The 12,587-nt window shown below is 58.1% G+C and overlaps 1 protein-coding gene across 1 annotated transcript in view; it reads left to right on the plus strand.

The window, feature by feature from the left end:
• The window catches only part of LOC139555298 (gamma-aminobutyric acid type B receptor subunit 1-like), a 324,185-nt gene that overhangs the window by 200,971 nt on the left and 110,627 nt on the right, over window positions 1–12,587 (plus strand). Inside the window, exons 11-12 of the mRNA XM_071368991.1 lie at window positions 524–589; window positions 1,756–1,947. Of these exons, the coding sequence (XP_071225092.1) occupies window positions 524–589; window positions 1,756–1,947 (258 nt within the window). The remainder of the gene's footprint in view (window positions 1–523; window positions 590–1,755; window positions 1,948–12,587) is intronic.

A 12,587-nucleotide genomic window follows, 5' to 3' on the forward strand; every position in this document is an offset into this window, starting at 1 on the left:
CATCATGAGAATGACATTTCCTTTTTCCATCCTATCTATTGAATATCAGTTATCGGCCGATACCGATTTAGCACTAAAAGGCTGATATAACGGAGTCTCTTTGTGTGTGTGTCTATGTGTGTGTGTGTGTCCATGTGTGTGTGTCTATGTGTGTCTATGTGTGTGTGTCCATGTGTGTGTGTGTGTGTGTCTATGTGTGTGTGTGTGTGTGGTCCCCCCAGCGGTGTGTGTGTGTGTGTGTCCATGTGTGTGTGTGTGTGTGTCTATGTGTGTGTGTGTGTGTGTCTATGTGTGTGTGTGTGTGTGGTCCCCCCAGCGGTGTGTGTGATGGTTCACTGCAGCAGCTCTGTTCTGTTCACACTGAGACTCCATCCCCATTAGAGCTGTTGTTTCCCTTCTGTTTACTGTGTGTGTGTGTGCTGTGTGTCTGTTGTGTGCTGTGTGTGTTGTGTGTGTGTGTGTGTGTTGTGTATTTCCATCTCCTGTGTGACTCTGTGTAACACTTCCCTCTCTGAATCCCCAGCGGCAAGATGCCAGAATCATCGTGGGGCTCTTCTACGAGACGGAAGCCAGAAAAGTTTTCTGTGAGGTACAGAAGCTAAATTTACTGTTCACAAATTGATTACCCAACTTGAAGGACGATATCCTTTTTTGTGTCTTCTTGGAAAAGTAGTGCTCAACATTTGTGTCGTTCTATCAGGATTTTCAAGATTCTTTTCTCTGTCGCTTTTTGTTATCTCTTCTTCCTGATATATTCTCTCTGACACACCTGACTTCTCTTCTCCTCCTTTACCTCTCCTTTCTCTCTCTCTCTCTCTCTCCCCCCCCCCCTCTCTCTCTCCCTCCATCCTCCTCTCTCTCTCTCTCCCCTCTCTCTCTCTCTCCCTCTCCCCCTCTCTCTCTCTCTCCCTCCATCCTCCGTTCTCTGTCTCTCTCCCTCCCCCCTCTTCCTCTCTCTCTCTCTCTGCACTCCTTTCCCCCCACCCCCTCTCTCTCCCCCTACGCCCCACCCCCTCTCTCTCCCTCCCCCATCTCTCTCTCTCCCTCCCCCTCTCTCTCTCTCCCTCCCCCCTCTTCCTCTCTCTCTCTCCCTCCCCCATCTCTCTCTCTCCCCCTCTCTCCCTCCCTCCCTCCCTCCCTCTCTCTCTCTCTCTCTCCCTCCCCCCTCTCTCTCTCTCTTTCGCACTCCTTTCCCCCACCCCCTCTCTCTCACCCCTACCCCCCACCCCCCCTCTCTCTCCCCTCTCTCTCCCCATCTTTCTCTCTCTCTCTCTTTCTCTCTCCCCCCACCCCCCTCTCTCTCTCCCCATCTTTCTCTCTCTCTCTCTTTCTCTCTCACCCCTACCCCCACCCCCCTCTCTCTCTCTCCCCATCTTTCTCTCTCTCTCTCTTTCTCTCTCACCCCTACCCCCACCCCCCTCTCTCTCTCTCCCCATCTTTCTCTCTCTCTCTCTTTCTCTCTCACCCCTACCCCCCCTCTCTCTCTCCCGATCTTTCTCTCTCTCTCTCTCTCTCTCTCTCTCTCTCTCTCTCTCTCTCTCTCTCTCTCTCTCTCTCTCTCTCTCTCTCTCTCTCCCCCCCTCTCTCTCTCCCCATCTTTCTCTCTCTCTCTCTATCCCCCACCCCCTCTCTCTCCCCCCCCTCTCTCTCTCTCTCCCCATCTTTCTCTCTCTCCCTCCCCCCATCTATCTCTCTCCCCCCTCTCCCCCCCCCCCTCTCTCTTTCTCTCTCCCGTCTCTCCCCTCTATCCTACAGGTGTACAAGGAGAAGCTCTATGGGAAGAAGTATGTCTGGTTCCTGATTGGTTGGTACGCAGACAACTGGTTCAAGATCAAAGACCCGTCAATCAACTGCACCGTGGAGCAGATGACGGAGGCGGTGGAGGGCCACGTTACCACGGAGATCGTCATGCTCAACCCAGAGACCGTCCGAGGGGCCTCCAATCTGGTGAGGAGTGCCCTCGTGTATAGAGAGAGAGAGGGGGGAGGGAGAGAGAGGGGGAGGGAGAGAGAGAGAGAGAGGAGGATGGAGGGAGAGAGAGAGAGAGAGGGGGGGAGGGAGAGAGAGAGAGAGAGAAAGGAGACAGCTATATTACTGCATGGCTGAATCCTAAAATGCCACCTTATTCCCTACATAGTGCACACATTTTTTGACCAAGGGTCAATATTTTCACTAAAAAGTTCTATGAGGTCTGACTGAGCTGCTGTCTCAATTGGCTCTGATTAAGATTGTGCCATTTTACTGACTTGGAAACCCAATGTTATTTCTACAGGAGGTCAATCATTTTTTTTATCATTGTGACGTCGTCAGATTGACTTTAGATGTAGTAGCATTAGCTAGCACCGGATTTAAGATAGCTAGCTGATCTTGGCCCATAGGGAATATATAGGGAATAGGGCCCTGGTCTAAAGTAGTGCACTATATAGGGAATAGGGTAGAACGTTCATTCTAAACAGCTGTTAATGATGATCTTGTCCAAATTACACTACAGTGTCGTGGAAATACGTCGTGGAAATACGATGACATTGATAAAGTAGACAAATAATTAGTAGGACACAACGTTGTCATCATGACAATGTCGTCAGGTTTACTTTAGACAGACGGTAACGTTGCCATGAGCTAGCAAAGATCGCAAAAAATAGAGTAGTTAGCTATCTTAAATCCTGTGCTAGCTAATGTTACCACATCTAATTAGAGAGCCAGTCCCTCTCTAGTGTAACGACCCTCTTTAATTCATACTGCTGTGTCTGGAGAGGAGCCAGTCCCTCTCTAGTGTAACGACCCTCTTTAATTCATACTGCCGTGTCTGGAGAGGAGCCAGCCCCTCACTAGTGTACACTAGCTAACGACATCACAACACACTCTAACCTGGACCTAACAGCAACAATAACACAGTCAAGCCAGGTCACACAGCCTCCCCTCCTGATGCCAGGTCACACAGCCTCCCCTCCTGATGCCAGGTCACACAGCCTCCCCTCCTGATGCCAGGTCACACAGCCTCCCCTCCTGATGCCAGGTCACACAGCCTCCCCTCCTGATGCCAGGTCACACAGCCTCCCCTCCTGATGCCAGGTCACACAGCCTCCCCTCCTGATGCCAGGTCACACAGCCTCCCCTCCTGATGCCAGGTCACACAGCCTCCCCTGCTGATGCCAGGTCACACAGCCTCCCCTCCTGATGCCAGGTCACACAGCCTCCCCTCCTGATGCCAGGTCACACAGCCTCCCCTCCTGATGCCAGGTCACACAGCCTCCCCTGCTGATGCCAGGTCACACAGCCTCCCCTGCTGATGCCAGGTCACACAGCCTCCCCTCCTGATGCCAGGTCACACAGCCTCCCCTCCTGATGCCAGGTCACACAGCCTCCCCTCCTGATGCCAGGTCACACAGCCTCCCCTCCTGATGCCAGGTCACACAGCCTCCCCTCCTGATGCCAGGTCACACAGCCTCCCCTCCTGATGCCAGGTCACACAGCCTCCCCTCCTGATGCCAGGTCACACAGCCTCCCCTCAGAGGCTAAGTAATAGCTGACTTCATTCTAGAGCTGCATCCCAAATGGCACCTATTCCCTATATGGGCCCTGGTCAAAAGCAGTGCACTACATAGGGAATAGGATGCCATTTGGGACACACATCCTTTTAGAGAGCTGTTATGTCTCTCCTTAGCTCCTCACACACAGAGAGAGAGACAGATGTCTCATTCAGATTAGGTAGAGGTGGAGAGAGAGAGAGAGAGAGAGAGAGAGAGAGAGAGAGAGAGAGAGAGAGAGAGAGAGAGAGAGAGAGAGAGAGAGAGAGAGAGAGTCAACCCCTCTGCCAGCTACCCTTCCTGTCAACCCCTCTGGCAGAACCCTTCCTGTCAACCCCTCTGCCAGCTACCCTTCCTGTCAACCCCTCTGGCAGCTACCCTTCCTGTCAACCCCTCTGCCAGCTACCCTTCCTGTCAACCCCTCTGCCAGAACCCTTCCTGTCAACCCCTCTGCCAGCTACCCTTCCTGTCAACCCCTCTGCCAGCTACCCTTCCTGTCAACCCCTCTGCCAGTTACCCTTCCTGTCAACCCCTCTGCCAGAACCCTTCCTGTCAACCCCTCTGCCAGCTACCCTTCCTGTCAACCCCTCTGCCAGCTACCCTTCCTGTCAACCCCTCTGCCAGAACCCTTCCTGTCAACCCCTCTGCCAGCTACCCTTCCTGTCAACCCCTCTGCCAGCTACCCTTCCTGTCAACCCCTCTGCCAGCTACCCTTCCTGTCAACCCCTCTGCCAGAACCCTTCCTGTCAACCCCTCTGCCAGCTACCCTTCCTGTCAACCCCTCTGCCAGCTACCCTTCCTGTCAACCCCTCTGCCAGCTACCCTTCCTGTCAACCACTCTGCCAGCTACCCTTCCTGTCAACCCCTCTGCCAGCTACCCTTCCTGTCAACCCCTCTGCCAGCTACCCTTCCTGGCAACCCCTCTGGCAGCTACCCTTCCTGTCAACCCCTCTGCCAGCTACCCCTCCTGTCAACCCCTCTGCCAGCTACCCTTCCTGTCAACCCCTCTGCCAGCTACCCTTCCTGTCAACCCCTCTGCCAGCTACCCTTCCTGTCAACCCCTCTGGCAGAACCCTTCCTGTCAACCCCTCTGCCAGCTACCCCTCCTGTCAACCCCTCTGCCAGAACCCTCCCTGTCAACCCCTCTGCCAGCTACCCTTCCTGTCAACCCCTCTGCCAGCTACCCATCCTGTCAACCCCTCTGGCAGCTACCCTTCCTGTCAACCCCTCTGCCAGCTACCCTTCCTGTCAACCCCTCTGCCAGCTACCCTTCCTGGCAACCCCTCTGGCAGCTACCCTTCCTGTCAACCCCTCTGCCAGCTACCCTTCCTGTCAACCCCTCTGGCAGCTACCCTTCCTGTCAACCCCTCTGCCAGCTACCCTTCCTGTCAACCCCTCTGCCAGCTACCCCTCCTGTCAACCCCTCTGCCAGCTACCCTTCCTGTCAACCCCTCTGGCAGCTACCCTTCCTGTCAACCACTCTGCCAGAACCCTTCATGTCAACCCCTCTGCCAGCTACCCTTCCTGTCAACCCCTCTGGCAGCTACCCTTCCTGTCAACCCCTCTGCCAGCTACCCTTCCTGTCAACCCCTCTGCCAGCTACCCTTCCTGTCAACCCCTCTGCCAGCTACCTTTCCTGTCAACCACTCTGCCAGCTACCCTTCCTGTCAACCCCTCTGCCAGCTACCCCTCCTGTCAACCCCTCTGCCAGCTACCCTTCCTGTCAACCCCTCTGCCAGCTACCCTTCCTGTCAACCCCTCTGCCAGCTACCCTTCCTGTCAACCCCTCTGCCAGCTACCCTTCCTGTCAACCCCTCTGCCAGCTACCCTTCCTGTCAACCCCTCTGCCAGCTACCCCTCCTGTCAACCCCTCTGCCAGCTACCCTTCCTGTCAACCCCTCTGCCAGCTACCCTTCCTGTCAACCCCTCTGCCAGCTACCCTTCCTGTCAACCCCTCTGCCAGCTACCCTTCCTGTCAACCCCTCTGCCAGCTACCCTTCCTGTCAACCCCTCTGCCAGAACCCTCCTGTCAACCCCTCTGCCAGCTACCCCTCCTGTCAACCCCTCTGCCAGCTACCCCTCCTGTCAACCCCTCTGCCAGCTACCCTTCCTATCAACCCCTCTGCCAGCTACCCTTACTGTCAACCCCTCTGCCAGCTACCCTTCCTGTCAACCCCTCTGCCAGAACCCTCCTGTCAACCCCTCTGCCAGCTACCCCTCCTGTCAACCCCTCTGCCAGCTACCCTTCCTGTCAACCCCTCTGGCAGAACCCTTCCTGTCAACCCCTCTGCCAGCTACCCTTCCTGTCAACCCCTCTGCCAGCTACCCTTCCTGTCAACCCCTCTGCCAGCTACCCTTCCTGTCAACCCCTCTGCCAGCTACCCTTCCTGTCAACCCCTCTGCCAGTTACCCTTCCTGTCAACCCCTCTGCCAGCTACCCTTCCTGTCAACCCCTCTGGCAGAACCCTTCCTGTCAACCCCTCTGCCAGCTACCCTTCCTGTCAACCCCTCTGCCAGCTACCCTTCCTGTCAACCCCTCTGCCAGCTACCCTTCCTGTCAACCCCTCTGCCAGCTACCCTTCCTGTCAACCCCTCTGCCAGCTACCCTTCCTGTCAACCCCTCTGCCAGAACCCTCCTGTCAACCCCTCTGCCAGCTACCCCTCCTGTCAACCCCTCTGCCAGCTACCCCTCCTGTCAACCCCTCTGCCAGCTACCCTTCCTGTCAACCCCTCTGGCAGAACCCTCCTGTCAACCCCTCTGCCAGCTACCCTTCCTGTCAACCCCTCTGCCAGCTACCCCTCCTGTCAACCCCTCTGCCAGCTACCCTTCCTGTCAACCCCTCTGGCAGAACCCTCCTGTCAACCCCTCTGCCAGCTACCCTTCCTGTCAACCCCTCTGCCAGCTACCCTTCCTGTCAACCCCTCTGCCAGCTACCCTTCCTGTCAACCCCTCTGCCAGCTACCCTTCCTGTCAACCCCTCTGCCAGCTACCCTTCCTGTCAACCCCTCTGCCAGCTACCCTTCCTGTCAACCCCTCTGCCAGCTACCCTTCCTGTCAACCCCTCTGCCAGAACCCTTCCTGTCAACCCCTCTGCCAGCTACCCTTCCTGTCAACCCCTCTGCCAGAACCCTTCCTGTCAACCCCTCTGCCAGCTACCCTTCCTGTCAACCCCTCTGCCAGCTACCCTTCCTGTCAACCCCTCTGCCAGCTACCCTTCCTGTCAACCCCTCTGCCAGCTACCCTTCCTGTCAACCACTCTGCCAGCTACCCTTCCTGTCAACCCCTCTGCCAGCTACCCTTCCTGTCAACCCCTCTGGCAGAACCCTCCTGTCAACCCCTCTGCCAGCTACCCTTCCTGTCAACCCCTCTGCCAGCTACCCCTCCTGTCAACCCCTCTGCCAGCTACCCTTCCTGTCAACCCCTCTGGCAGAACCCTCCTGTCAACCCCTCTGCCAGCTACCCTTCCTGTCAACCCCTCTGCCAGCTACCCTTCCTGTCAACCCCTCTGCCAGCTACCCTTCCTGTCAACCCCTCTGCCAGCTACCCTTCCTGTCAACCCCTCTGGCAGAACCCTCCTGTCAACCCCTCTGCCAGCTACCCTTCCTGTCAACCCCTCTGCCAGCTACCCTTCCTGTCAACCCCTCTGCCAGCTACCCTTCCTGTCAACCCCTCTGCCAGCTACCCTTCCTGTCAACCCCTCTGGCAGAACCCTTCCTGTCAACCCCTCTGCCAGCTACCCTTCCTGTCAACCCCTCTGGCAGAACCCTTCCTGTCAACCCCTCTGCCAGCTACCCTTCCTGTCAACCCCTCTGCCAGAACCCTTCCTGTCAACCCCTCTGCCAGCTACCCATCCTGTCAACCCCTCTGCCAGCTACCCTTCCTGTCAACCCCTCTGCCAGCTACCCTTCCTGTCAACCCCTCTGCCAGCTACCCTTCCTGTCAACCCCTCTGGCAGAACCCTTCCTGTCAACCCCTCTGCCAGCTACCCTTCCTGTCAACCCCTCTGCCAGCTACCCTTCCTGTCAACCCCTCTGCCAGCTACCCTTCCTGTCAACCCCTCTGCCAGTTACCCTTCCTGTCAACCCCTCTGCCAGCTACCCTTCCTGTCAACCCCTCTGGCAGAACCCTTCCTGTCAACCCCTCTGCCAGCTACCCTTCCTGTCAACCCCTCTGCCAGCTACCCCTCCTGTCAACCCCTCTGCCAGCTACCCTTCCTGTCAACCCCTCTGGCAGAACCCTCCTGTCAACCCCTCTGCCAGCTACCCTTCCTGTCAACCCCTCTGCCAGCTACCCTTCCTGTCAACCCCTCTGCCAGTTACCCTTCCTGTCAACCCCTCTGCCAGCTACCCTTCCTGTCAACCCCTCTGGCAGAACCCTTCCTGTCAACCCCTCTGCCAGCTACCCTTCCTGTCAACCCCTCTGCCAGCTACCCTTCCTGTCAACCCCTCTGCCAGCTACCCTTCCTGTCAACCCCTCTGCCAGCTACCCTTCCTGTCAACCCCTCTGCCAGCTACCCTTCCTGTCAACCCCTCTGCCAGCTACCCTTCCTGTCAACCCCTCTGCCAGCTACCCTTCCTGTCAACCCCTCTGCCAGAACCCTTCCTGTCAACCCCTCTGCCAGCTACCCTTCCTGTCAACCCCTCTGCCAGAACGCTTCCTGTCAACCCCTCTGCCAGCTACCCTTCCTGTCAACCCCTCTGCCAGCTACCCTTCCTGTCAACCCCTCTGCCAGCTACCCTTCCTGTCAACCCCTCTGCCAGCTACCCTTCCTGTCAACCACTCTGCCAGCTACCCTTCCTGTCAACCCCTCTGCCAGCTACCCTTCCTGTCAACCCCTCTGGCAGAACCCTCCTGTCAACCCCTCTGCCAGCTACCCTTCCTGTCAACCCCTCTGCCAGCTACCCTTCCTGTCAACCCCTCTGCCAGCTACCCTTCCTGTCAACCCCTCTGCCAGCTACCCTTCCTGTCAACCCCTCTGCCAGAACCCTCCTGTCAACCCCTCTGCCAGCTACCCCTCCTGTCAACCCCTCTGCCAGCTACCCCTCCTGTCAACCCCTCTGCCAGCTACCCTTCCTGTCAACCCCTCTGCCAGCTACCCTTCCTGTCAACCCCTCTGCCAGCTACCCTTCCTGTCAACCCCTCTGCCAGAACCCTCCTGTCAACCCCTCTGCCAGCTACCCCTCCTGTCAACCCCTCTGCCAGCTACCCTTCCTGTCAACCCCTCTGGCAGAACCCTCCTGTCAACCCCTCTGCCAGCTACCCTTCCTGTCAACCCCTCTGCCAGCTACCCTTCCTGTCAACCCCTCTGCCAGCTACCCTTCCTGTCAACCCCTCTGCCAGCTACCCTTCCTGTCAACCCCTCTGCCAGCTACCCTTCCTGTCAACCCCTCTGCCAGCTACCCTTCCTGTCAACCCCTCTGCCAGCTACCCTTCCTGTCAACCCCTCTGCCAGAACCCTTCCTGTCAACCCCTCTGCCAGCTACCCTTCCTGTCAACCCCTCTGCCAGAACCCTTCCTGTCAACCCCTCTGCCAGCTACCCTTCCTGTCAACCCCTCTGCCAGCTACCCTTCCTGTCAACCCCTCTGCCAGCTACCCTTCCTGTCAACCCCTCTGCCAGCTACCCTTCCTGTCAACCACTCTGCCAGCTACCCTTCCTGTCAACCCCTCTGCCAGCTACCCTTCCTGTCAACCCCTCTGGCAGAACCCTCCTGTCAACCCCTCTGCCAGCTACCCTTCCTGTCAACCCCTCTGCCAGCTACCCCTCCTGTCAACCCCTCTGCCAGCTACCCTTCCTGTCAACCCCTCTGGCAGAACCCTCCTGTCAACCCCTCTGCCAGCTACCCTTCCTGTCAACCCCTCTGCCAGCTACCCTTCCTGTCAACCCCTCTGCCAGCTACCCTTCCTGTCAACCCCTCTGCCAGCTACCCTTCCTGTCAACCCCTCTGGCAGAACCCTCCTGTCAACCCCTCTGCCAGCTACCCTTCCTGTCAACCCCTCTGCCAGCTACCCTTCCTGTCAACCCCTCTGCCAGCTACCCTTCCTGTCAACCCCTCTGCCAGCTACCCTTCCTGTCAACCCCTCTGGCAGAACCCTTCCTGTCAACCCCTCTGCCAGCTACCCTTCCTGTCAACCCCTCTGGCAGAACCCTTCCTGTCAACCCCTCTGCCAGCTACCCTTCCTGTCAACCCCTCTGCCAGAACCCTTCCTGTCAACCCCTCTGCCAGCTACCCATCCTGTCAACCCCTCTGCCAGCTACCCTTCCTGTCAACCCCTCTGCCAGCTACCCTTCCTGTCAACCCCTCTGCCAGCTACCCTTCCTGTCAACCCCTCTGGCAGAACCCTTCCTGTCAACCCCTCTGCCAGCTACCCTTCCTGTCAACCCCTCTGCCAGCTACCCTTCCTGTCAACCCCTCTGCCAGCTACCCTTCCTGTCAACCCCTCTGCCAGTTACCCTTCCTGTCAACCCCTCTGCCAGCTACCCTTCCTGTCAACCCCTCTGGCAGAACCCTTCCTGTCAACCCCTCTGCCAGCTACCCTTCCTGTCAACCCCTCTGCCAGCTACCCCTCCTGTCAACCCCTCTGCCAGCTACCCTTCCTGTCAACCCCTCTGGCAGAACCCTCCTGTCAACCCCTCTGCCAGCTACCCTTCCTGTCAACCCCTCTGCCAGCTACCCTTCCTGTCAACCCCTCTGCCAGTTACCCTTCCTGTCAACCCCTCTGCCAGCTACCCTTCCTGTCAACCCCTCTGGCAGAACCCTTCCTGTCAACCCCTCTGCCAGCTACCCTTCCTGTCAACCCCTCTGCCAGCTACCCTTCCTGTCAACCCCTCTGCCAGCTACCCTTCCTGTCAACCCCTCTGCCAGCTACCCTTCCTGTCAACCCCTCTGCCAGCTACCCTTCCTGTCAACCCCTCTGCCAGCTACCCTTCCTGTCAACCCCTCTGCCAGAACGCTTCCTGTCAACCCCTCTGCCAGCTACCCTTCCTGTCAACCCCTCTGCCAGCTACCCTTCCTGTCAACCCCTCTGCCAGCTACCCTTCCTGTCAACCCCTCTGCCAGCTACCCTTCCTGTCAACCACTCTGCCAGCTACCCTTCCTGTCAACCCCTCTGCCAGCTACCCTTCCTGTCAACCCCTCTGCCAGCTACCCTTCCTGTCAACCCCTCTGGCAGAACCCTTCCTGTCAACCCCTCTGCCAGCTACCCTTCCTGTCAACCCCTCTGCCAGCTACCCTTCCTGTCAACCCCTCTGCCAGCTACCCTTCCTGTCAACCCCTCTGCCAGTTACCCTTCCTGTCAACCCCTCTGCCAGCTACCCTTCCTGTCAACCCCTCTGGCAGAACCCTTCCTGTCAACCCCTCTGCCAGCTACCCTTCCTGTCAACCCCTCTGCCAGCTACCCCTCCTGTCAACCCCTCTGCCAGCTACCCTTCCTGTCAACCCCTCTGGCAGAACCCTCCTGTCAACCCCTCTGCCAGCTACCCTTCCTGTCAACCCCTCTGCCAGCTACCCTTCCTGTCAACCCCTCTGCCAGTTACCCTTCCTGTCAACCCCTCTGCCAGCTACCCTTCCTGTCAACCCCTCTGGCAGAACCCTTCCTGTCAACCCCTCTGCCAGCTACCCTTCCTGTCAACCCCTCTGCCAGCTACCCTTCCTGTCAACCCCTCTGCCAGCTACCCTTCCTGTCAACCCCTCTGCCAGCTACCCTTCCTGTCAACCCCTCTGCCAGCTACCCTTCCTGTCAACCCCTCTGCCAGCTACCCTTCCTGTCAACCCCTCTGCCAGCTACCCTTCCTGTCAACCCCTCTGCCAGAACCCTTCCTGTCAACCCCTCTGCCAGCTACCCTTCCTGTCAACCCCTCTGCCAGAACGCTTCCTGTCAACCCCTCTGCCAGCTACCCTTCCTGTCAACCCCTCTGCCAGCTACCCTTCCTGTCAACCCCTCTGCCAGCTACCCTTCCTGTCAACCCCTCTGCCAGCTACCCTTCCTGTCAACCACTCTGCCAGCTACCCTTCCTGTCAACCCCTCTGCCAGCTACCCTTCCTGTCAACCCCTCTGGCAGAACCCTCCTGTCAACCCCTCTGCCAGCTACCCTTCCTGTCAACCCCTCTGCCAGCTACCCTTCCTGTCAACCCCTCTGCCAGCTACCCTTCCTGTCAACCCCTCTGCCAGCTACCCTTCCTGTCAACCCCTCTGCCAGAACCCTCCTGTCAACCCCTCTGCCAGCTACCCCTCCTGTCAACCCCTCTGCCAGCTACCCCTCCTGTCAACCCCTCTGCCAGCTACCCTTCCTGTCAACCCCTCTGCCAGCTACCCTTCCTGTCAACCCCTCTGCCAGCTACCCTTCCTGTCAACCCCTCTGCCAGAACCCTCCTGTCAACCCCTCTGCCAGCTACCCCTCCTGTCAACCCCTCTGCCAGCTACCCTTCCTGTCAACCCCTCTGGCAGAACCCTCCTGTCAACCCCTCTGCCAGCTACCCTTCCTGTCAACCCCTCTGCCAGCTACCCTTCCTGTCAACCCCTCTGCCAGCTACCCTTCCTGTCAACCCCTCTGCCAGCTACCCTTCCTGTCAACCCCTCTGCCAGCTACCCTTCCTGTCAACCCCTCTGCCAGCTACCCTTCCTGTCAACCCCTCTGCCAGCTACCCTTCCTGTCAACCCCTCTGCCAGAACCCTTCCTGTCAACCCCTCTGCCAGCTACCCTTCCTGTCAACCCCTCTGCCAGAACCCTTCCTGTCAACCCCTCTGCCAGCTACCCTTCCTGTCAACCCCTCTGCCAGCTACCCTTCCTGTCAACCCCTCTGCCAGCTACCCTTCCTGTCAACCCCTCTGCCAGCTACCCTTCCTGTCAACCACTCTGCCAGCTACCCTTCCTGTCAACCCCTCTGCCAGCTACCCTTCCTGTCAACCCCTCTGGCAGAACCCTCCTGTCAACCCCTCTGCCAGCTACCCTTCCTGTCAACCCCTCTGCCAGCTACCCCTCCTGTCAACCCCTCTGCCAGCTACCCTTCCTGTCAACCCCTCTGGCAGAACCCTCCTGTCAACCCCTCTGCCAGCTACC

This window comes from Salvelinus alpinus, chromosome 26 (genome assembly GCF_045679555.1).
Source record: "Salvelinus alpinus chromosome 26, SLU_Salpinus.1, whole genome shotgun sequence".
Lineage (NCBI taxonomy): Eukaryota > Metazoa > Chordata > Actinopteri > Salmoniformes > Salmonidae > Salvelinus > Salvelinus alpinus.